The 24123-nt window shown below is 53.1% G+C and overlaps 1 protein-coding gene across 1 annotated transcript; it reads left to right on the top strand.

The window, feature by feature from the left end:
* The first annotated feature begins 1886 nt into the window (after positions 1–1886).
* Positions 1887–24084, top strand: MOV10 (Mov10 RISC complex RNA helicase). The gene is made up of 20 exons (XM_040626894.1): positions 1887–2154; positions 14003–14206; positions 14436–14671; positions 14846–15104; positions 16308–16442; positions 17093–17261; positions 17998–18152; positions 18409–18585; positions 18698–18845; positions 19260–19418; positions 19674–19777; positions 19963–20060; positions 20158–20374; positions 21324–21441; positions 21653–21844; positions 22054–22128; positions 22974–23099; positions 23184–23272; positions 23549–23670; positions 23744–24084. Exons 1-20 carry the CDS (start codon positions 2018–2020, stop codon positions 23833–23835), a joined length of 3012 nt encoding a protein of 1003 aa, XP_040482828.1. The 5' UTR covers positions 1887–2017; the 3' UTR covers positions 23836–24084.
* Positions 24085–24123: the final 39 nt, after the last annotated feature.

Here is a 24123-nt window from a genome sequence, read left to right as displayed (position 1 = left end):
ATTCTTCTCCAAAGTAGTTCTCTTCGGAGGCTGTTTGGGTTTATTCTAGTAATGTCGCTGGCCATGGTTAACTCTCAGATTCCCCTCAATGTTATCTGGACCCCTACTAACAACCCCTTTAAAGTCAGACTCTTACAAATGCAGATGGGTTTGGGGGAGGTTTGAGAAGTGAGACCTAAGCTGGATGTGGAAGGCGGGAGGGAAGAAAGACCATTCTAGACATCTAGACAGCCATGTGTGAAAATAATTACAACACGTGAAGTGTATTTTTCTAGATGAAACTGGTTTAGAGAGGTTTCATTGTAACCACAACCACATGGCATCACATTTTTACTCCAGTTGGTACTGTACTATAGCTATTTGCATGTTTTGATATCTAGGAGATGGGCGAAACCAGGGAGGAAGGGCGCATTAGGCATCCAAAAGTAAAGGGGACTTCGATCTGCTTATCGGAATGGAGCCAGACATTCAGTGTGGGTGTGATAGATGGTACGTTTTTGCAATGGTAAGTAACAAGGCGATTTTAAGGGGTTCCCCTCTCTCCTACTCTTCAGACCTCACCAGGTAATTGTGGAGAAAGAAGGTAAAATCGGCTATTTTCCTAGGGGTTTCCTCTACTTGGCATAATCAACTTCTAAGACATAAATTCTAAGACCCAACTTCCCCTGCCCTGTTTCCCCCTTCCCATTAGCTTTGGTTCCCACTGACTTTGCATTTTCTGTTGCTATAATCTGTTATTCCTGGCTTTAGTTGGTTATTGGCCTGGGAAAAGGCACAAGAGTAGCCCAGCTGGAGCGTGACCTGGGTTCTGGACATTCCTCACACTAGGTTAGATTGAGTGTGTGGACTCCTACGGGGAATTACTTTGGAGAAAAACACTACCTTTTATATATTTGGAACTCTGGTATATTTGTTTAAAGAAATTTTTTATATAACTTTTATTATCTTTGCCCCATTCTGTGTGTGTGTGCGCGTGTGTGTGTGTTATTAGGGAGCATAAATAGATGCAGAGGCTTGTTTTATGTTTGTTGGAGGAGCCCCCCCCCCTTAGTTTGTCTTAATAGTCTGTCTTCTGAAGCGCGCTGCTCTTTTACTTCTCTTCCTGGTACTGATGCTGTAGCTATTAACCAGTTATTGCCTAACAGAAGAGCCTCTTGCTCTCAGGCTGATATTTTGATGACTGGGGCAACCCTTGCTTATACACTCGTAACAATTAAAGAGCAATACAGACTGGAATGCAATTAAGTGCCCAAATATGTAGCTCAAGGGCAGGGATCGCCAGCCTTTCCACTAAAACGAAACCTGTGTAGCTGAGAAAAGTAATGACTGTTCGTGCCGGCGGAGCCCCTTGTCCCTCCCTCCCACACGTACACACCTTTATCTGAGAGACACTTGGTTCTTTCCCCCGAACTTCTTCGGCTCATGCCTTCCTCCCTGCGTCTGAAAGCCCAAGGAGGGAGAATGGGGGAGGGGGGCGTGCCGCTCGCTTCCGTACTGGTTTCTGTCCCCAGCAGTCTGGGGGAGGTGCTGGATGAACGGCCCCAGTCCAGCTGCAGCCTACCCAGGTCCCAGTCCCTGCCCTTTGCTCTCCTGCTTTTCAATAAGTCCCGAGGCCCTGGGGGGTGGGCGTGGGAGTAGCCCTCGCCGAGCCTCGGAAGTCCTCCAGGGCGGCTCAGGGGGCCCCCGGCGGTAGCCACGTTCTGATTCTGGCTAGAAGCCAGGGGAGGGAGCTTGGGGTAAGGGGAGGGCCCTGAGGGAGGGGTCAGACTCCTTAGGAAAGAGTTAATGGGAGGAGGGGGAGGGGATAGGACGGAGAGACCGAAGGGAAGGCTCAGGTAGGGAAAGAACGGAGGAGGGAAGCCTGGTGGGGAGAAGGGAGCCTGCAGGACCAGAGGTCAGAGTTAGGGGGCTTCCCCCTGCTGCACCCTCATCCCAGGGCCGCCAACTTACATCCGCGGCGGCGACTTTCAGTTTCATTTCCACGGACCCTCCTGCCTGGGCCGCAGCCGCCGCCGCGATGCCCAGTAAGTTCAGCTGCCGGCAGCTCCGGGAGACGGGCCAGTGCTTCGAGAGTTTCCTGGTCGATCGGGGACTGGACATGGAGACAGATCGCGAGCGGCTGCGGACCGTTTATAACTGGGATTTCAAGATCAGGTACGGGCCGGCCCACTCCCCGGCCCAGATTCGCGGGCCCAGCTCGCCGCCACGACCCCCGCCGCGGGGCCACCCTTCCCGCCCCGGGGCGCGGAGGGACGCAGCTCCCCCAGTGGCGCAAGCCGGTCCCGGGGCGGCGCAGACCTCCCCTCCCGCGCCGTGCCCACGCCCCGCCAGCGCCGCCCGGAGCCCGCCCGCTCTGCCCAGCCGGGCCCCTGCGCCCAGTCCCGGCGCTGCGCCTCCCGCGCAGCCCGCGCCCCCCGGCGGCCCGGGCCCGGGCGGAGAGCGGGGTCCCGCGCTCACGCGCCGCTCGCGGGGGCGGGGAGCGGGAGGGGGGGCGCTCGGCGTGGGGGGAGGGGAGCTCGGGGCGCGGGGGGGCCAGGCATCGCGGGACCGCGGGAGGAAGCTGCCCGCCGCTGGCGGCCGGCCCTGGCGCGGGCTCTGCCTGGACCCCCGCCCCGCTGCCGAGGGGCTGCTGCCGAGGGGGTCCGCTATCCCGCGGAGCCGAGGAGACCCGGGGTCGGAGGGAGAATCGCGGGCAGCTCGGCAAAGAAGAAAAGCGCGCAAACTACGTGCGTACCAACCCTCCATTAGCACCTGTGGCTTCTCCATGGAGACCCAGAGCCAGCCTCCTGGAGGCCCTTCTCACCCTGTGGCTGCAGGCTGTTTGGTCCCCCTTTCCTGTTAGCATCGAAGTGAAAATCAGACACTTCTCTCTGGCAAACCGCAGAATGGTGCTTCAGAAACACCTATCAACAGGCTGCAGCCTTGGGCCGAAAACCACGCCACGATTTAACAGGGATAAATGCGAAGACTTACACAAATAAATACGGGGTGGTGGGGATGTCGGCTTCATAACAGACCTCCCGAAAAAGGCTCTGGGTTTTAACAGACCAAAAGGCCGGTGTGGCTGCTAAAAGAGTGGAAGAAGTGTTAGACGGTGTTAATAGAAGTGTGGTTTGAGGTTGGGGGGGAGGACGTAGTGACTCTCCATATTGACCAGATCATATCTGGATTTTTCTTTTTTTCCAGTAATGAGTGTCACGTTTTAAGAGGGACATTAACAGGCTCAAGCAACATCTGAGGAAGGGGCGAGGATTATGACCTGTTTATGCCCTCACCCTGTGCAGGGCACTGCGGGGAACATAAAGACGAACAATACACGAGCCCAGGGGAGCAAGAGGCCATAATAGGCATGGAGTATGCATGCGAAATACTGTCATAAATGGTCAAATAACATGAGGAGTGTAATAGGGATAAGAAACCTGCTGAAGAGAAGGGAGGAAAGAGCAGTTACTATTGAGACATTATCAGCTCTTCACATCCCTGAATTCACCTATGTTCACGAAATAGAAGTACAGCGTGGCTCTGAAGACAAGTCAACTACTTCTTTTGGCTCTGTAAAGAATGTGTTATTTGGTTACTTGGTAGACGGGTGGAGAAGACTATTTAAGACTATGGTAGTAGGGGAGACGAGCTGTAGTCCCAACACAGCAAAGACAGCTGGGAACTGAGAGCCAACTGCAGAGTGAGGGGTGAGTAGATGGGAAATGACTAAGAGGACACATTAAGGGGTGGGGGGCAAGGTTGAGGCCTAATCGAGAAGGGGGTTCAGAGGAGCCTGACTAAAGTTTGGTCAAGGAGAGTCTTTATCAACTCTAAACCAAAGCGACACAGAATGTTCCAGTCCTGGGGAAAAACAGGCTGTGTCAGACTGCATATATGGAAAACCAGATAAAATGCACTTCATGGGTGAATTTAAGGGGTTTCAAAAATAATTTTTACTCTGTGCATTTGTTTTTTATGCAAATAAGATACTGCCCTGTAATTATTAGGGAATTTTGTGTTTTCTTATGCAAATAGATACCACTCCTCTGTAATTAGGGAATTCACTGGAGAAGGTGACATTGACCTTGGCCTTGCATTGGAAGCCAAGAAGTAGCCTTAGTACTCGGACAGAGGGAGAAAAAGCTTCTCTGTGGGTTCATTCTGTCAGGAGACCCAGTCCAAAAAAACCTAAGAGGGGCACCCGGCTGGCTCAGTTGGTAGAGCATTTCATTCTTGATTTCCGGGTCATGAGTTCAAGCCTCACCTTGGGTGTAGAGATTACTTAAAATCACAAACTTGAGAAATGTGTGCCTTGAAAAGAGAAAAATTGGGGAGAACGAGGTAGTAATCCTGGACTATTTTGACGACTGTCACGATGGAGAGGATTAGACGTCCCTGTCACTCCAGAAGGCAGAACTGGGTTCGTTCAGCATGCCCCCTCACCTCCCCACGCCGGGTGGCTGGAGATTTCTGTTATGATTAGAGAGAACGTTATTAACGCATCCTTTAAACCCAGGCTGGAATGCTGTGACATCAACCCTCGTCCTCCCAGTGGGAATTCTCTGCTGCTTCCTCTGGGCTCTCCGAGCTCATTCTTCACACCCAGGTTACATAGCCCCAGTGCGCTGCCTTGTGTTGTGTTCAAACTAGTACATGGCCGGCTCCCCGACCCGATGGTCAGATCCTCTGAAGGTGGGGACAGGCTTTTCGTCACCTTGGCACCTTCCCTCAGTCCCCAGCATAGAACCCGGTAGGTAGACGCTCCTAAGTGCTGGCAGGGTGTAACTGAGGAAGTCGAGTTGATCGAGAGCTGATCTGCAAGAGAATAGCTACAGCAGGTCACCCCCCCCCCGTCAGGAATTCTAGGGAGATTTCCTCTGCTGGAGGGGTGCATCCCTCCAGCCAGGTTATTGCAGGATGTTGTGATACTCTGCTGCCAACTTTTTGGCTTTTCCCATCGTTCATTATTTAGCCAGTACATTTAATGAGGCTCTGCTCTGCTCTGCGCCTGCGCCTGGGCGTCTGCCTCTGATCATAGTCTAGTGGGGGTGGGGGACGGTAGCAGATGTGTAGACAGACGTAATAGAGTACTGCAGGGGCTGGCGTGGTGTTCAGATAGCTGGGGTTCAAATCTTGGCTGAGCCACTTAGGAGTTTTGCATTGGAGTTTTGAACAACTATCTAAATTTTCTAGTAAGGTGCATAAAAGAATGCCCTTCTCTCAGGGTTGGGTGAGGCCAAAGTGAGCTGTCTTAGATCAAAGCCTTTACCTGGCGTAGCCTGTTAACGTGGGCTCTGGGAGTGGTAGCTGCCATTACTATAGTGATGGTTGGGAGGCCATCCTACAGAGGAATGACGGGTGGCATGAGAAGTTTCGAGAGAAGACTGCTCTTGCCTTGGGCAGGAGACTCCTTCTTTTCTTCAACAAATCTTGGCTGAATGCCTCCTGGGAGCAAAGCAAAACTGCGAAGTGCTGTAGATACACACAGAAGGAACCTGTCTAAGGAAGGAGGCGGCAGTGAAACGTAATTCTTTAATTACGGTTGTGATAAGTGCTTGGAACAAAAGGTCCAGGATGTGATGGGAGTGCGTCTCACTGGAAGACACGACCTGGTCTAGGAGTCAGAGGTTTCTGGGAGAAAGTGATGTTGGAACAGAATCTCGAAAGATAAACGGGAGTTCACGGTCGTAAGGGGGAAGGGGACAGCATTCCAGACCCAGAGGGAGTAGCACCCTCACGAGCTGTGAGTGAACTCAGTGACCATGACGGGAGGCCAGCGGGAGGCAGGGGCTCGGTGGGGCAGGACCTTGCCAGGGGCTGAGAGGCCTCCTCGTTTGCTGGCTTTTAATCTTAACAGAAATAGGAAAGCACAGAAAGTTTCGAAGTAGGAGATGATGGATTCAGGGTTTTAGAAAGATCCTTCTGGCTTCTGGCGTGGAGAATGGCTGGGTGGTTAGACTTCTATTGGCAGTAAAGAATACATTTTACTTCGGAGCCTGGGGTACTCCGCTTTCCCAGAACAGTGTGTGTCCTTGAAACAGTAAAGAGCCTCACTCCCTGCCCTCTGATATTTTTTATTGTGTTCTTCAGTTTTCAAAAATCCTGGTCTTGACCCACTAATGAGAGTTGCAGCTCAACAGTTTGTAAAACACAGAACTAGATGTCCCTTTAAGATCGCTGCCAGATCTGATACTCTGTTGTGAAATGCCATTGCTCTAGCTATTAGAGTTTCCTGCACTGCATCTAGAAGGATTTGGTATTGTTCACCAAACGAATGACAGGGGCCAAGGGCAGGGCATTGCAGACTGAGGGCGGCCACGGGGGCAGGAAAGTTCGGAGAGTGATCCAAGGAGTTGGGAATGGCCGAGGTGCGGTTGGGGAGGGATTGACGTGAGGACCTGGGCCTCAGTATCTTCTCTAAAATGGAATGATAGTGGTTGCTGCCTGGGTGTGAGGATTAAATGAGATAATGCGTGTACTTGAGAAGGCACACGGGAGTATTCAGTAAATGTTTCCTGGTGGTGGTGGTGGTACTGGGTTTGCATTATCTTGTTATGCAGAAGTCCACGTATGCCGGATGGAAAAGGTTGGGCTCCATCTTGCAGCCCGTGGAGTCCTGAAGGGGGCCATGATCCACTTTGTGTTGGTGATAACTCCTGCTGATTTAGGGGAAGAAACAAATGACAGACGGAAGGAAAGATCCTCGACTATGTCAGTGATTGGGGGGAAATGCAGATTTAAGCAAGATACCATTTTCTTTTGTTGATCAGATTGTCAAAGATTGAAAAGGTTGAAGGTTTCTGGTGGTAGGGTCTGGGAAAAGGGTATTCTCAGATTCCTGTCAGTGATCACGTTAAGTGTGTACAACCCTTTTAGAGGACAATTTGGCAGAACTTTCCAAAGTTGGGAAGAGTCATTCTGTTTGACCCGAAGTTCTACTTTAAAGGCATTTGTCCCATAACCACAAATCTCCTACGAGAGTTTTTGTGCATGGATGGTTATTATAACATTTGAAATGGCCAAAAATTGTAGGTGCCTAACTGTCGATCACTGGACAAGTAGTGAAATACACCGCGTGCATTCATACCGTGCTGTCCTTTACAGCCATCCACACGAGCGAGCTGGCTTGGTAACATGTCCGAGAAGGATGTCCACGGTGGTGAAAGAAGTCTGTTGTAGGACTGTGTGCAGCACACAGGAAAAACTCGGGTGCTTAAAAAGTCTTTGGGGCAGCTGGGTGGCTCAGTCGCTGGAGGGTCTGACTCTTGATCTCAGGTCTTGATCTTAGAGTTGTGAGTTCAAACCCCACACTGGGTGTGGAGCCTCCTTAAGAAAAAGTCTAGGGGCGCCTGAGTGGCTCGGTCAGGCGTCTGCACTGGGCTTGAGTCATAATCCCCTGGGGTCCTAGGATCGAGCCCCTCGTCGGGCTCCCTGCTCAGCGGGGAGCCTGCTTCTCCTTCCTCTGCCTGCCACTGCCCCTGCTTGTGCGTGCTCACTCTCTCTGCCAAATAAATAAAATCTTAAAAAAAAAAAGTCTCTATGTATAGAAAAAAGTACATATAGAAAAATACACATCAGTTAAGCTGGTAGTTGGGAATGAGGGAGTGAGGGCCCGTAATGTTCTGTGTTAGACGTTTATTGGACGTTGTTCAGAAGTTTTTTGATGCTTTGGGTGTCCACACTGTCATTTATCTCTTTATGCACCCATACTTACAACACACTTCTGTTGGTTTGCCCCACTGGGATCATTCGAGTACATCCTTGTTTATTGGGGGTCCCTCGCCATATTGGCATCCCACCTCCATTTCTACTTTCTGCCTCGTGCTCAGAAGACTCATGATATCAACCAGAGCATTCTTTGGGTGGTTTTATTTAAAAAGGATCGTGCTCTATGCATTTTCCACATCCTGTTTTTCTTACTCAACAAATACTTCACAGAAATCATTCGTGGTCATCTGGTGTAGACCTCTAACACATTGTTGGAATTTTTTCCCCCAACATTTTATTATGACAAACTCCAAACATGAAAGTTGAAATGATTAGACAGCGAACACCCATATACCCTCACCTAGGTTTTTTAATTAGTATTTTGCACACCTGCCCATCGATCCATCTGAGTGTTTTCGGTGCATTTCTAAGTAAGTTACAGACTTCAGTGCACCTCATCCCAAACACTTCAGCATGATTATTATTAACTGTTAAGTGTTCAAAATGTAGGTGAAATTTATAGACCATGAAATGGACACATGTTAACTGAACCATCCTGTAAGTTTTAGCAAGTCCATGCATCGTGTGTAGTCCCTATCAAGACATAGAACAGGACATCACCCCCAAAATTCCCTCATCTTTCTGGGTTGGTCCTCACCCTTACCCACCCAGAGGAAACTGCCGCTCTGATTTTTTTTTTTTTTTTTTTTTTGAGTTTGTGCATGTTTGGAACTTCATTTAATGGAATCAAGAGGTATGCACTCTTGGGGTTTTATTTATTTACTTGAGAAGGGGCGGGCAGAGGGAGATAGAGGGAATCCCCAGGAGACTTCCCGCTAAGCCCGCTGCTCCATCCCAGAACCCTGAGATCATGACCTGAGCCTGAAACCAACTTTGCCTCCCAGCTGCCCCAGGTATGCACTCTTGTGAAAGCCACCTTTCACTCCGCATAATGTTTTGTTTGTTTTAAGTACACTCTAGCCCAAACGTGGGGTGCGAACTCATGACCCCAAGGTAAAGAGTCACGTGCTCTATCAACCGAGCCAGCCTGGCGCCCCTCCGCATAACGTTTTTGAGGTTCATTCATGTTCAAGCAGCAGCTTCTTTTTCTCACCGAGTACTACACTTCACCGGAATACAAATCACAATGTGTTTAGCCGTTCTGTTCGTGGACTGCTGTGGGTTTGGGGCCATGTTGAATATACGGCTGTGAACATTCTCGTACATTTCACAGGGGATCTGCCTGGGAGAATTGCTGGGTCACAGGGTAGATTTGTGTGTAGTGTTATTTTTAAAGCTTAGGCAAGTTGCTTGACCTTTTTCTTGGTGGTTGGCAGCAAAGTCTTCCGGACTCATCCTCTGTTGTGACCTTGTCTAGGGTGAGGCCGCTCAGCCTTCCCTAGTTCCTGCCGGTTTCCTGAGCCCCTTTCTCAACTTCCCTGAAACTTACTGATAAACAGCTCTTATCACTTCAGTTGGCCTTACTTTATTCTTTCTGCTTATAACTAATAATTCCAAATGTACGTAGTCATCTGTAAATAGTGTGACCGGGTTTTGGTGTTTATGCATTTTACTTCCTTTCCCCTGCCTGCCTCCCTTTATATAAATTTATTTATATGTGTATTTATTATATATATATTTATATATTATTATATGTGTGTCCGAGTTTGGACAGTATGTAAAGGATTATATAAATTATTTATTATATTTTTAATGGTATGTAATATTATGTAATCATATATATATATATATGTCCAAGTTTGGACCATATATGTAACCTGACATGTAACACTCCAGGCCCGTGCCGGGCAGTGCTGTATGCCAGCCAGTGGTTCAGCCTTTGCAATCTCATATGTTTTGTCTGTAAAAGCGTACTCTGAAATTATTTGATAATCCTTTCGGTCATTCTCCCAGCAAGTATTTCTTGAATAATACCAGTGCTAGGGCTATACTAGGTGTTATAGTTGGATTTTCTAATGAGTTTTTATTGCATACGTAATATTCTTTTCATTAAAAATTAGAACATCGTGACATGTTTATTTTACACAAAACGTGCCTTTCTTCGAAGCGATTGTACCAGTTTATACTCCGACTGACAATGCATGAGTGTTCTGGTGTGTCGGTATCCTCGGCAACGTTTGGTGTTGTCAGCCTTGTAAATTGCAATCTGGGTGGGTGTGATGTGTTCTTTTTCATCGCTGCCTAGTATTCCATGGTAGGGGCATTGGCAATTTATTCAGCTGTCTCCCTGTTGACGGGAAATTTTTGGTTTCCAGTATTTGGCCACTAGAAATAATCCTGCAGTAAGTATCCTCACTCGTCTTTACGTTACGTCACATTACATTAATTACTTTACATTTGTTTTACATTCTAAATATTATCAGATCAGATCCTTACGCAGGCACTTTTCTTTCTGTGGGATACCTTCCCAGGAATGCAATTCCTGAGTTAAAGGATACCTATATTTCAGATGTTGGGAGATGTTTCCAGGTTGTTTCCCGAAAGGTGGTCCCACTTCACCTTTCCACCAGCAGCATGTGAGAGCCCACTTCTGCACATATGCCTAAGAGTAATACACATGCTCTGTTTTCCACTTTTGTTGGTGTAATGGAAGTAAAACGGTGTCTCAGTTTGACTGTAATTTGCATTTCTCTGCCTTTGAAACATCTTTTCATCTGGTCGTGTGGCTGTGTTCATCTTTTTTTCCTAGAAATCTAGGTGACCAGATGTAGAATACAAGAATTGGGACACTTCTGGGGCGCCTGGGTGGTGCAGTCGTTAAGCGTCTGCCTTCGGCTCAGGGCGTGATCCCGGCGTTCTGGGATCGAGCCCCACATCAGGCTCCTCCGCTATGAGCCTGCTTCTTCCTCTCCCACTCCCCCTGCTTGTGTTCCCTCTCTCACTGGCTGTCTCTCTCTGTGTCAAATAAATAAATAAAACTTAAAAAAAAAAAAAAAAAGAATTGGGACCCTTCTCCCACAAGTATGCACGAAGTTTCTGATGGAAGAAAATTTTTTTTGTTATGGCTGTTGCCTTAGACCAGGGATAGGTGCATTTGGGTAGGTGGTAAGAGGCACAGGGAGTAATTTGAGAAATACTGAGATGGTAGTATCCAGGGCAGAAGTTGCAAAACTTGCAGAGTTGAGTTCCTACTGCCCCTGTGCCCATGAGGAAGTTTCCAAAAATAGGAGATTTCACATTCAAATTTTGATTTGGGCTTCTCTTTCTCTCTCTCTCTTTTTTTAAGATTCATTTATTTGAGAGAGAGTGCGAGTGGGGAGAGAGGGGGCTCAGAGAGGAAGCAGACTTTGCTTCCTGACATACGGGGCTCCATCTCCAGAGCAGGTGATCATGACCTGAGCCGAAACCAAGAGTTGGACACCCAGCCAACTGAGCCACCAGGCACCCCGATTTAGGGCTTCTCTTAAAAGCCAGAAAGTCTGGCCATCTTGGGCCTCCATTCCCTGCTGGCCACAGCTGTCTGGAGATGAGTAGCAAGCAGCTGCCCCCCGCCCCCCGCCGCCTTGAGACAGGGCATGCGCTCTCAGGTTTGCTCAGCCCCCAAAGAGCCCTGTTTGCTCCCCAGCCCTAAACTGAGAGTCGGCACCTGCACTGTTGTTTTCTTAAATGGAGTTAAGAGGGACGGGCGTCCTCCTTCCACTGATGGCTCAAAAATGGGACTGTGCGGGTGCCTCAGAGGGCGCAGGTGTGGAAGATGCCCCTGGAGCCTTTGAGTTTGTGCTCGATTTGTGGAATTTACTGAGGGGCCCTGGTGACAGTGACTTCTCCTGATTTCTGTCCCTTTGTGACTGGACCTCTTGGTAGCATTTGGGCCTGATACCTGATGTCGAGACTTCCTGCTGATTCTCCTCCCTCTCGTAGGGAGTTTTCTCCTCCCTGGGTTGTCCTGGTCTCAGCTCTTCTCAGATGACTCCCACTCCCTGGGGAGATCCCAAACACCTCCATGGTTATAACTCCAGCCGAGGACTCCTGAGTGTTAGGCTCGACTCAGGCTTGACTTTGGCCTGAGTTCTCAGTTTCCGACTCCTGGAGCCAGCCGCCTCTGGACCACAGGAATCTCGAACTGAACGTGTCCAAATCCAAATGTCATGGTCAGCCCTCCAACCTCCTCCTCCTCCTGTCTTTACCTCCTATCTCAGGAATGGTCCCGGAAGCCAAGCCCATGGATTTGAATCCTGTCCTGGACTCCTCCCTCTTCCCTGCTTCCATACCCCCCTCCTGTCAATCACCAGATTCTGCTAATTTTACATTCTAAATATTACCAGATCTGGCCCCTCTTCTGTCCTTACCACCACCTTGTTCAGGCCCTTGTCATCTTTTAATTGGACTGTTGCAATGGTCTTTTTCTAACTGGTGTCCCTGCCTACAGTCTTGCCTCCAGCAAATCCATCCTCCACTCCTGATGCCAGAGTGATCTGAAATGCACATATGATCTTGCCACTCCCCTGCTTAAAACCCACCACCCGCGGGGGCTCTGTAACCACAGTGTAGCCTCTGCCGTGGGCTGAAAGTAAGTTGTTACTACTCCTACTACCACTGCTACTGTTAGTACTACTATTACTACTAATATGAATACTAATAATAGTAGGTAACATTTACTGAGCATTTTCTGTTATGTTTTCACATGATTTATTATCTTTCTAAAACAAATCAGCGCTGATTCAGAGTTTTCTGAGTAGTATCACTCTCATTTGCTCAGGGTGAGAAGGGAGAGGGGCAGAGTGACGGGGCACCAGGGAATTGTCCATACCATCAATGATCTCATTACACGCTAGTGAGTGACCATGCTGCTTCAGCCTTATGAGTTAAATAGGGATTACCATGGTTCTTACGAACTAGGATTTGCTTCCCTTCCCTAGAAGGCACTGAGGGAGGGTGGTCAGCTGTTCAGATCTTGAATACATCACATGCGGGGATGCCCCCCGGCTCCTGGTTGCCAGGAGAGGAGGGGAGCTGCTGGTCTTAAGGGTCGCGTCTAGGCTTCCTGGCCTGGCATGCCAACCTGCCTAACCTGGTCCCCGCCCACCTCTGCTGCCTCCCACCACGCCCGCCCCACACTTGTCACTGTAGTGCCCCCAGGCTGTGTGTGATACTAATCGTAGCACGCCTTATGGAGATCTCCTTATGTGCCAGGCGCTGGGCTAGACGGACACCGCAGCGCCCGTCTCTTAGGCAACCCTCATAGCAACCCCGCCAGGTAACTTGTCCTTATCCCTGTGTTACAGGGGAGGAGAGCGAGACTGAGAAGTGAAGTAGCCCAAGGTGACCCGGCTAAGGGAGGTCCCCTCCCCTCCCGCCCCCAACCCCCAGCACCTGTTTTGGAGACCCCTCCACCCTCCTCCTTGGCTCTCACTTGGCACTCCGAGCTCTTGCACCTGGTTGACACCCGTTCATTCTTCAGGACTCAGTTAGACTGCTGTCCCGGGGAAGCCTTCTCCGACAGCCTGGCTCCGTGCCGCTCCTCGGCTGCACCCCCGGCGGCATGCCATAATCCATGCGTTCAGTCTGTGCTGGGCTCCTCGAGGCAGGGCTCGGTCTCCTGCCTCATTGAACCCCCAGGGCCTAGCGCAGGGTCTGGCACATAACAGGTCTCCGTAAGTGTTGAGTTGACTAAACTGAATTCCAGGCACTAAATCTTGAGGTTATTGTCCCTCTGACCAGTTTTCCCTATCTTCACCTTCTCTAGGCACAAAACCAAGCTATTTGATCTCTGGAGAAGGATCCTTTCCCTTCCTGCTTGGGTTCCACCTGCACCCTTTGACTTCGGGTGGAAACTGCTGTCTGATCAGCCACCTTGCCCACACACCCTGGACATCTGTGCTCTCTCTGACCCCTCTGTCCCTCCTCACCGTCAGGCAGGGCCCCAGGTCCCCCTCTGTGAATCAACTCACTCGGCTTCCCCTTAGCCCTAGCTCTTTCCACTGGGTCGTTGCTATCTTTTTTTTCTGTCCCGAGTAGTTTGCCCCCCAAAAAACACTCATTTCTTTCTCTCTCTTCCCTTCGTGCTCCAAATCGCCAGGCCAGTCCTGGGCTTTCCTCCTCAAAAACGCACGCTCCGCAACCTGGTGTTTTGAACAATCGTATTTTATCTCGGGAAGTCCTGTTGAATTCCCTGAAAACATTAAAAATTCCTCTGCCCCCCGGCCTGAGTCTCTGTCCCTGGGTCCTGTCCTGTCCCTCGGCAGGGCTGGTGTGTCCCACACACAGCCACCCGCAGACACCGTCCCCTCCTGCCCTCCCCACCGAGCCGCCCTGCCTTCCCTCATTTCCCAGTCTCCTCTGCTTCCGGCAGCTTTGGGACCCCTGCCCCTGGCTTCTCCTCCATGCTGTATGGAATGAAGATTGCAAATCTGGCCTACGTCACCAAGACTCGGGTCAGGTTCTTTAGACTCGACCGCTGGGCCAACGTGTGTTTCCCAGAAAAGAGGAGAGTGAAGCTGGGGTCAGACATCAGCAAACACCACAAGTCGCTGCTAGCCAAGATCTTCTACGACAGGTGTGTGGGTACGGGTGTGGGGGGTGGGGAGCTGTCTGGCTGAGGGAAGAGTGGGTGGCCTCAGGTTGGGGTAAGGCCCCCTCCTTCAAGGAGTGGGGGAAGGGTAGGGAAGGAGCTAGTCTGTCTGGGGAGAGGCGGTGGAGCTCCTGAGCTCAGCTGGCACTTGGCCAGCCTCCCCTGTTCTAGGCCCCTCCTGTCCCAGCCCCGCCTTGACTCCCACTCTCCCCAGGGCTGAGTATCTTCACGGGAAACATGGGGTGGACGTGGAAGTCCAGGGGCCCCATGAAGCCCGAGATGGGCAGCTCCTTATCCGCCTGGATTTGAACCGCAAGGAGGTGCTGACCCTGAGGCTTCGGAACGGAGGAACCCAGCCTGTCACCCTCACTCACCTCTTCCCACTCTGCCGGACCCCCCAGTTTGCCTTCTACAATGGGGACCAGGAGCTGCCCTGCCCACTGGGCCCTGGTGAGTGCGTTTCCACGGGAAAGAGCCCTTGGACAGGGGCTTGCCCTGGGCAGAGTTGGTCCTCGGGAAACAGGCTCTTGCTGTTGTGTCGGTGGGGGGTGCCCCTGCCCTGGGCTGTGGCTGCTGGGGGAGTATCCCTCCCTGGTCCCCTCTCACGCTGCTGTCCTCCCTCAGGCGAGTGCTACGAGCTCCATGTCCACTGCAAGACCGGCTTTGTGGGCTACTTCCCGGCCACAGTGCTCTGGGAGCTGCTGGGCCCCGGGGAGCCCGGTTCAGAAGGAGCTGGCACTTTCTACATTGCCCGCTTCTTGGCCGCCGTGGCCCACAGTCCCCTGGCTGCACAGCTGAAGCCCACGACTCCTTTCAAGCGGACCCGGATCAGTGGAAACCCTGTAGTGACCAGCCGGATAGAGGAAGGAGAGAGACCTGATCGGTAACTCCTTTCCCCTCCAACCCAGTCCAGGCTGGGGTGCCCGGCACCACAGTTGGGGGCCCATGGGAAGAGCCCAGAGCCTGAGCCAGGGCCCCTTTTCCAAGTGAGTTTGTAACTCCTCCGGGCCTTTTCTGATGGGGAAGAAAGTTGCAGGTGACTCTGAAAAAATGCTAAGCATTTTCGATCGTATGTTAGATTGTCAGGCAGCCTGTGGTAGACCTCTCTCTCCTCCTTACAGCTTGAGGGAGATAACTCACACACTGTACGATTCACCCATTCAAAGTATACAGTTCCGGTTCTCAGTATATTCACAGATAATGGGCAACTATCACCGATCCGTTTTAGAACACTTCATCACCCACAAAGGAACCCATGCCCTTTAGCTGCCACCCCATTTGCTCCCCTTTCCCTCCCCGCCCTGAGCTAGCAGCATCTGTCTTCTTTCTCTCTAGATTTGCCTATTTGGACATTCATGTGAATGGAATCCTAGAATTTATGTAGACCTCTCTTTGACACTGCTAGAGGTTTCCAGGATACTGTGCTAGAAAAGCAAACTGTAGGCAATTGAGCTCTTTCTGTTAAAACTACACGTAGGTAATACAAAGTGACAAAAGTCTAGAAGTTTACCTGCGAAAGAGTTAAATGTTGGTTATCTCTGGATGGTGAGAATATTATTTATTTACTCATTTATTAGCTATTTTCTGATTTTTTCTCTAAGGAACGTGTATGACTTATACCCATATTATTTACATATATGTGTATTACATATGTGGGTTTTTTTTTTTAAGATTTTATTTATTTATTTGACAGGGACAGAGAGCGAGCACACAAGCAGGGGGAGCGGCAGGCAGAGGGAGAGGGAGAAGCAGGCTCCCCGCTGAGCAAAGAGCCCGACATGGGGCTTGATCCCAGGACCCTGGGATCACGACCTGAGCCGAAGGCAGAAACTTAACCGGCTGAGCCACCCAGGCGCCCCCATATGTGTTTTTTGAATGTTTCCAAGTATGGTGCTTTCCAAAAATGAGGATGGTCCAGCCTCGGGATGAGTAGCCTCGTGGGGTAGTGAGTTCTGCCTCTTTGGGTAAAAGCTGCTGACCCCCTTCAGCGATAGTTTTCTAGAAGGGCTTCTTGCATCTTCCGGGGAAGGGCCTTGTCCACCTCTCTGAGGAGGAGAGATCTCTGACTCTGCGGTCACTCTTGCAGCGCTAGGGGCTATGACCTGGAGCTGAGTATGGCACTGGGCACATACTGCCCACCCCCTCGCCTCCGGCAGCTGCTCCCCATCCTTCTTCAGGGGACAAGTATCTTCACTGCCCCAAAGGAGATTGCTGAGATCAAGTAAGAGTCCCCCCTCTGCCCCCTCATGCTGCTTTCTGTGTCTCTTCGCTCTGACCCATAGCTCTTCCTCAGCCTCCTGTGCCCCGTTCCTTCGTTCCTGTACTGAGCATGCGCCGTGTACCAGGCAGTGTTCAAGGCAATCATTCACGTGAGGGCCTTGCCCATGGCAGTGGGGGGGAATGAGCATCTGTCTCATAGTCTGTAAGTTGCATATAGTGCTGAGTGCTACGAAGAACGCAGGTAAAGCTACACTTTCAGGTCAGGGGATGGGGTGTGCTGTCAGGAGCAGGGCAGTTAGTGCTGGCCTCTTCGAGAAGGTGATATTTGAGCAGAGAATGACGTTTGAGTGAGGCAGGGGCATACAGCACAAGAGCATCTTGGCGGGAGAATGTTCCAGGCCCTAGGATCCATGGTGCGGATGCCAAGTCAGGTCTGAGGTGGGGGCAGGGGCGTCGGAAGGAAGGAGTGGAGAGCCAGGACCCATGCTCCGCGGTCTCCAAGCCCCGCCCGCTTCTCTGCCCTTCTAGTCCTCTCTGATTCCGCGTGCTTTCAAAGCCCCAGAGCTGTGGACGGGAGAGGGTGGCTGCTCCCGCACATGGGGCTTGCCTGACCCGTGCCGTTCTCCTGTCCGCCCCCCCCGTCCGTGCCAGGGCCCAGCTGGAGACAGGCCTGCAGTGGAGGAACTACGAGGTGAAGCTCCGGCTCCTGCTGCACCTGGAGGAGCTGCAGATGGAGCATGACATCCGGCACTATGACCTGGAGTCGGTGCCCATGACCTGGGACCCCGCAGACCAGAACCCCAGGCTGCTCACGCTGGAGGTCGGCGCCCGCCTCTGGTGCGGGGAGGGTGGGCTCATGTCAGCCAGCTCATAGGCCGAGGAGGGAGCACTGTTCCTGCCCCCAGAGGGGGCTCAGCAAGGAGCAGAGTAGGCATCCTGTGCCCCAAATGGGTGTCAGAGCAGAGCAGTGGGGAGGGCGGGCCTGAGTTCTAGTCCACACATGGCTACCACCAGCGATGTGGCCTTGGGCAAGTCCCTTGTCCTTAGTTCCTTTATCTGGAAAGTACAGAGCTGGGCTAGATAATTCTTGGATCCTTTTCCGGCTCTCAGATGTCGAGTGTCGTACACATGAGCATAGAGTCCTGTACGCAGTGCCAAGAAGGACACCTGCTAAGAGAGGCGGGGGCTGGGGATGAGCAGGGAAAGATTGCAGGAACTGAGTTAAGATTTCAAGGGCAGAGTAGGATCAGAGTTGGCCAAGAAGGTAAACGGATGGGCCGGGAATCTGGCTCTCAAGTTCTGAAATTGTGCAGGGAGGGTTTCCAGGACTGCTGCGCTCAGCATCTCTGTGCTGTTTGGGCAGATTTGTCTCCTTGCTTATCCCCCGACTTCTGCCCTGGCAGGTGGGAGAGGAAAGAAGCAAAGCTCCCTGGGTCTTGGGGTAGAAGGACAACGCGTCAGTCTTTGTCCCTCAGCAGGGTTCTGGAGAGCCAGGCAGTTGGGCCCTCCAGTAGCCATCCCTGGGATAGAAGCTTGCTTGTGTCCACACCCCACAGGTTCCCGGGGTGACTGAGAGCCGCCCCTCAGTGCTACGGGGGGACCACCTGTTCGCACTTCTGTCCTCTGAAACACATCATGAGGACCCTGTCACCTACAAGGGCTTTGTACATAAGGTGGAACTGGACCGTGTCAAGCTGAGCTTTTCCACGAGGTGGGTGTTGGGGGACTCATGACCTGCTAGAAGGTTCTATAGGTATTTCTTAGGCCAGAGCAGCAGATGTTTCTCTCCCTGAGATGAGTGGGACCCCAGGGACAGCTTTTCTTAAGGGGGAACCCCGAGATGCCCCAGTAGCAGCTTCTCCTGGAGGGGGACCGCATGGCTGTCTTGAAAAGCAGGAATGGAATCAGGGTAGATGCAGTGTGCGCTGGCCCCTAACTGGAGCTCTTCCCCCTCTCCTCTCCCAAAGCCTCCTGAGCCGCTTCGTGGATGGGCTGACCTTCAAGGTGAACTTCACCTTCAACCGCCAGCCCCTGCGGGTGCAGCACCGCGCCCTGGAGCTCACGGGGCGCTGGCCACTGTGGCCCATGCTCTTTCCCGTGGCTTCCCGTGGGGTCCCGCTGCTGCCCTCAGATGTGAAGCTCAAGTGAGACCGGGCGGGGGTGCTCCTGGGCTACTTGGAGTGTGGGGTATTGGGGATAGAGTCAGGAAGGCCTCTGGGACACCAGGTGACATCCTGTTTCCGGCCCCTCCGCCAGGCTGTATGACCGCAGTCTGGAGTCGAACCCTGAGCAGCTGCAGGCCATGAAGTACATTGTCACGGGCACCACCCGTCCAGCCCCTTACATCATCTTTGGGCCTCCGGGCACTGGCAAGACTGTCACCCTAGTGGAAGCCATCAAGCAGGTGGGGCCTGAGCGTAGACCTGGGGCCTATGCCGAGTCCCCTGGGACCAAGCACCTCCCAGATCTGGGTGCCTCCAGCTCCCTGATCACCCCCGGGCTGGCATCAAGAGTCAGTGTGGCCACTGAGCATTGTTGGGCAGGGTGGGTCCTGCACGACTTGGGGTCCCCAGTCATGTTTCGGCCATCATAGACTCGAATGTTTACTACACCAGTTTTCCAGCAGTAAAGTGCATACTTGGACTTGGGGAGAGGGGTGGTCAGAAGTAGCCTTTTGTGTCACTGCTTCCCTCAGGTCTGGGACACAAACGACCCCCCCGCCCCCCATGCCAACATGAGTCACAATCAAGTCTCTCCCCTGCTCCTGCCTCTGGAGCCAAGGAAGCCGCTTCCCACACTGTGCTTATCCCCACTGCAGGTGGTGAAACACTTGCCCAAAGCCCACATCCTGGCCTGCGCTCCGTCCAACTCAGGGGCTGACCTTCTCTGTCAGCGGCTCCGGGTCCACCTGCCCAGCTCCATCTACCGCCTCCTGGCCCCCAGCAGGGACATTCGCATGGTGCCCGAGGACATCAAGGTACCTGGAGAAGTGTGCAGGGGTGAGGGGTGGCAGGTGCCGGGAGGTTCAGGGTGGATGCTGGGTCCAGGAAATGGGGTTACCTGGATTCTGATACTTGCTGTGGGAGCTTGGGTGGGTCAGGACCCCTCTCTGGCCTTCCGTTTTCCTGGGAAGTGAGGGAGGTGAAGAAAACTGCCTGGGAGACCCAGAGCCAGAGTGAGGGTGAGGCTGGGTAGAGCTGGCTGATTCCTTCTCTCCCCTCGCACCCCACAGCCCTGCTGTAACTGGGATGCAAAGAAGGGGGATTACGTGTTTCCTGCCAAGAAGAAGCTACAAGAATATCGTGTCCTGATAACTACCCTCATCACGGCCAGCAGGTGGGGTGTGTGTGTGTGTGTGTGTGTGTGTGTGTGTGTGTCAGTCGTTGTGTGTATAAGTAAGGAGGTAGTGGGCTGGGGAGCAATGGTGCCTGGCAGTGGGGTGAGGGGCCAGCTTGGGTGGGCATTCAGGTTTGGTGGTCAGGTGCCCCCTTACGACCTCTGCTCGGCCTGACGCTTCCCAGGTTGGTCTCAGCTCAGTTTCCCATCGATCACTTCACACACATCTTCATTGACGAGGCCGGCCACTCCATGGAGCCCGAGAGTCTCGTGGCCATAGCAGGTGAGGGGCGAGGGGTGGGCTGCGTGTGTACCGCCCTGCATGGGGTTGGGGGAGGTCCCACTGCTTAACTTTCTCCCCGTGGCACCCCGCCTCTCAGGGTTGATGGAAGTCAAGGAAACAGACAATCCAGGAGGGCAGCTGGTGCTGGCAGGAGACCCTAGGCAGCTGGGGCCGGTGCTGCGCTCCCCGCTGACCCAGAAGCATGGGCTGGGGTACTCACTGCTGGAGCGGCTGCTGACCTACAATGCCCTGTACAAGAAGGGCTCCAATGGCTATAACCCCCAGTTCATAACCAAGCTGCTACGCAACTACAGGTATCCCCGCCCCCTCACTGCACCTGCCGGTCTGTGCCTTCACTTGCTCTGTGCAGCCCCCGCCCGAGGCTCCATCCTGCAGTCCTGTTGCTCAGAGGCTGTGGGATGCGGGAAGCCCATGATCTCCATTCCAGCCCCATCGCTGCTGCTCGTGGGCTCCGACCTTGCAAGTGGCTTCACTCCAGAGCAAATGTATTGGGGGATTGGCTTCCCGGCAGTCCGAGGAGAAATCAGGAAAATTGGGACAGTGTGTTTTTTCATAAACCTAATCGTTATTCAAATTAAAGAGCTATGCCTGCTTTAGTCAAGGAATACATGTACCTAAAAGCTCAGATGAATTTCTTAAGTTCTTAGTTCCTTGATGAGTCCACTAAGAGGTCAGTCGGCGTTAGCTGTGGGGTTATTACTTCTGCTTTTAGATTTAACACGGTATTTTGTCAAAGAATGGCAATAGATGATAATTTTTGTACTGTCCTTCCTTGGCAAAATTGAAACTGGAGGATGAGTTCCCCCTTTCCTGTTCTTTCCTTTTCAATTTGACTGGCCCGTGAAATCCATGGACCAGATGCTCTCGGGAACCCCGTTTGGTTCTGCCTCGTGCAGTTACGGGTGCCTAGCGGAGGGGCGCCTGGGTGGCTCAGTCAGTTAAGTATCTGCCTTCGACTCAGGTCCTGAAGCCAGGTCCTGGGATGGAGCCCGTGTCAGGCTCCCTGCTCGGTGGGGAGCCTGCTTCTCCCTCTGCCTGCTGCTCCCCTTGCTTGTATACTCTCTCCCCCTCCCTCTGTCAAATAAATAAAATCTTTAAAAAAGTGCCTAGCGGCGCCCCGTAGATCAGCAAATCTGCCGTCCAGGGAGTGGGTGGCAGGGGGAGGATGTGTGTACCCCGAGCAGGGGGAGTGGGGGGACCCAGGGGCGGGGCAGAAGTCATCTTCCTCCTCCTGCCTCCCAGGTCCCACCCCACCATCCTGGATATTCCTAACCGGCTCTATTATGAAGGGGAGCTGCAGGCCTGTGCTGACGTTGTGGACCGAGAGCGCTTCTGCCGCTGGGAGGGTCTGCCTCGACAGGTGAGGCTGAACAGGGCAGGGGCTCAGGCTGCCGCCCCTGTACCCCAGCTTCCCTCCTCCTAAAGGTGCAAGGTAGGAGGCGGCTCTGAGTGGAAGTCACAGGTTTTGTCACCTTGGCCTGAGATCCCACATTCCCTGGATGGGTCTGGGGGTGGGAGAGGGAAGGGGGATGGGAGGTCTGGCTGAAGGTTTCCCCTGACCCCCTATCCAGGGCTTTCCCATCATCTTTCACGGCGTAATGGGCAAGGACGAGCGTGAGGGCAACAGCCCATCATTCTTCAACCCGGAAGAGGCTGCCACAGTGACCTCCTACTTGAAGCTGCTCCTGGCCCCCTCCTCCAAGAAGGGCAAAGCCCGCCTGAGCCCCCGAAGCGTGGGCGTCATCTCTCCATACCGGAAGCAGGTCAGGCCCTCAGTTCCCATCGAGGGGTACCTCCTTCGTAGCCAGACCACTAGGTGGAGGTTCCAGGAGCTCAGGCCTCTGCTGGCCCCTTATCTCAGAAGAGCTCAGAGGTCAGCTGTTCCTCGCTCCCTGGCCTCCTGCCTAGCTCCCTCTTAACCTGGACCCTGAGGTAATGGCATGAGAGAAAGGCACCTGTCCCCATCTTCCAGGTGGAAAAAATCCGTCATTGCATCACCAAACTTGACAAGGAGCTTCGGGGACTGGATGACATCAAAGACTTGAAGGTGACACTCACCACGGTTTCACTCCCCCCACACTTCCCTCCACTTCCAGAGACTTCCCCAGGCGCCCCGCCCTTACTTCCTGAGACACATCGGGGCTCTCCCGGGGCCTCTCACTCCTGCAGATCCCGGCTTGGCGGCTTGTTCGTCTGGGCGGGGACCAAGAAGCACCCCACCAGATTCTAGATTCTTACCACCAGGCTGGTTGGAGGCCTCTGCCCTGAGGATAAAGTCCCAGCTCCCAGCCTGCCTGACCTGTCATGTGATAGTGTCCCCGCTCCCCGTTCCCACCCTGTGAGTCAGTCGGTGCTTTGACCTTAAGGTAGTGGTTCTCACCGCTGGCTGCAGATAAGAATCACCTGGAAAGTGCTAGGGCGCCTGGTGCCAGAGCCCCACCCGGCGGGTCAGCGCAGCTATCTGGGGGCAGAGCCAGGGCTTCGCTGTGTTTTTATGGCTCACCAGGTGATCTAGCGAGCAGCCGGGGTTGATAACCGGTGCGCTTATTAGGCTTAGAGGCCTCCGATTCCTCTTTTAACAAGCGCTTAGCGATTGTCTTTCGGGAAGTTTGAAAACCACTGCTCTGAGTTCCCAAGTCCTTGCGACTGTTGTCTTTGCTGAGAATCCTTTCTAGCCCCCACCCCTTTGCCTGGCTTCCCCCTTTGGGTTTCAGCGTCCAGGGCAGTACCCCCCCCCCATTCTCTTTCCTGCTCACTCCCTCCGCTGTGACAGATGCCCGGGGTCTTCTCTGCACAGCCTTGGAGCTCAAGCTCCCCGAGGCAGGGCGCATCCTTCCCTCTGCTCCCCCGCCCCCATGAGCCTCGGATTGCAGGCCTGTCTCTCACCTCCAGGTGGGCTCCGTGGAGGAGTTCCAAGGTCAAGAACGCAGCGTCATCCTCATCTCTACCGTGCGGAGCAGCCAGAGCTTTGTGCAGCTGGACCTGGACTTTAACCTGGGTTTCCTTAAGAACCCTAAGGTTTGAGGGCTGGTGGCTGGTTGGAGGAATTCTTCCTTCCTTATGGCCCTCCCCTCCCATGACCCTAGCACTCCTTCCTTCCAGAGGTTCAACGTGGCTGTGACCCGGGCCAAGGCATTGCTCATCGTGGTGGGCAACCCGCTCCTCCTGGGCCATGACCCTGACTGGAAAGTGTGAGCATTCCCACCCCCGTAATCCCTCTGGGGAGCCACAACCCCCAGCCTGGGGCAGGTGCAGCGATAGGAAGGACCTCCTTGGGGCTCAGTTAATCCCGCAGTTCTGTTCGGGGAGGGGGTCCGTCTGTTCATCCTCACGGTACCCCAGAAAAGCCACTGGCCCAGAGGCACAAGCCTGTGTCCTAGGACCAAGTCCTCGCCTCCAGCCACTCACGGCCCTCCTCGGCCAGGCCTGCGCAGCTATGTGTGTGTGAATGTCCCTGTACCCCACAGATTCCTGGAATTCTGTAAAGAAAACGGGGGGTATACTGGGTGCCCCTTCCCGGACAAACTGGACCTCCAGCAGGGACAGAACTTGCTCCACGGCCTGAGCAAGCTCAGGCCCTCTACCTCAGGTATGGCTGGGCCGGGCTCCGGTAGTGCTAGGGGAGGAGGTGAGGAAGACGGGCTCACCTCTTTTCTTTCTAGGGCCCCAAAGTCACGACTACCTCCCCCAGGAGCGGGAGGGAGAAGATGGCCTGTCCCTGCAAGTAGAGCCAGAGTGGAGGAATGAGCTCTGAAGACACAGCAGACCACCTTCTCGCACCAGCCAAGCCTTAACCGCCCACCCGACCCTGAACCAGAGCCCAGCCTGAACCAGAGCCCAGCTGAGCTGCCCCTCCACAGGACAGGAAGGCTGGGGGAGGGAGTTTACAACCCAAGCCATTCCACCCCCTCCCCTGCTGGGGAGAATGACACATCAAGCTGCTAACAATTGGGGGAAGGGGGAGGAAGAAAAAACTGAAAACAAAATCTCGTTCTATGCAAAAGCCTCCTTTTCTTCTCAGCGTGGACCCCTCTGGCCTTGT

The sequence above is a fragment of the Ursus maritimus genome, unplaced genomic scaffold (genome assembly GCF_017311325.1).
Source record: "Ursus maritimus isolate PB19 unplaced genomic scaffold, ASM1731132v1 scaffold_12, whole genome shotgun sequence".
Classification (NCBI taxonomy): Eukaryota; Metazoa; Chordata; class Mammalia; order Carnivora; family Ursidae; genus Ursus; species Ursus maritimus.
The sequence above is the reverse complement of the archived record's forward strand: the minus strand, read 5'-3'. Positions and strand labels throughout refer to the sequence as shown.

What these genes read in the sequence shown, in the direction of transcription:
- MOV10 (XM_040626894.1), top strand. Translation starts at nt 2,018, where the DNA reads ATGCCCAGTAAGTTCAGCTGCCGGCAGCTCCGGGAGACGGGCCAGTGC. An exon ending in AACTGGGATTTCAAGATCAG is followed by an intron (nt 2,155 to 14,002) that starts GTACGGGCCGGC and finishes TGCTTCCGGCAG; the next exon opens with CTTTGGGACCCCTGCCCCTG. An exon ending in TCTCTCCATACCGGAAGCAG is followed by an intron (nt 21,845 to 22,053) that starts GTCAGGCCCTCA and finishes CCCATCTTCCAG; the next exon opens with GTGGAAAAAATCCGTCATTG.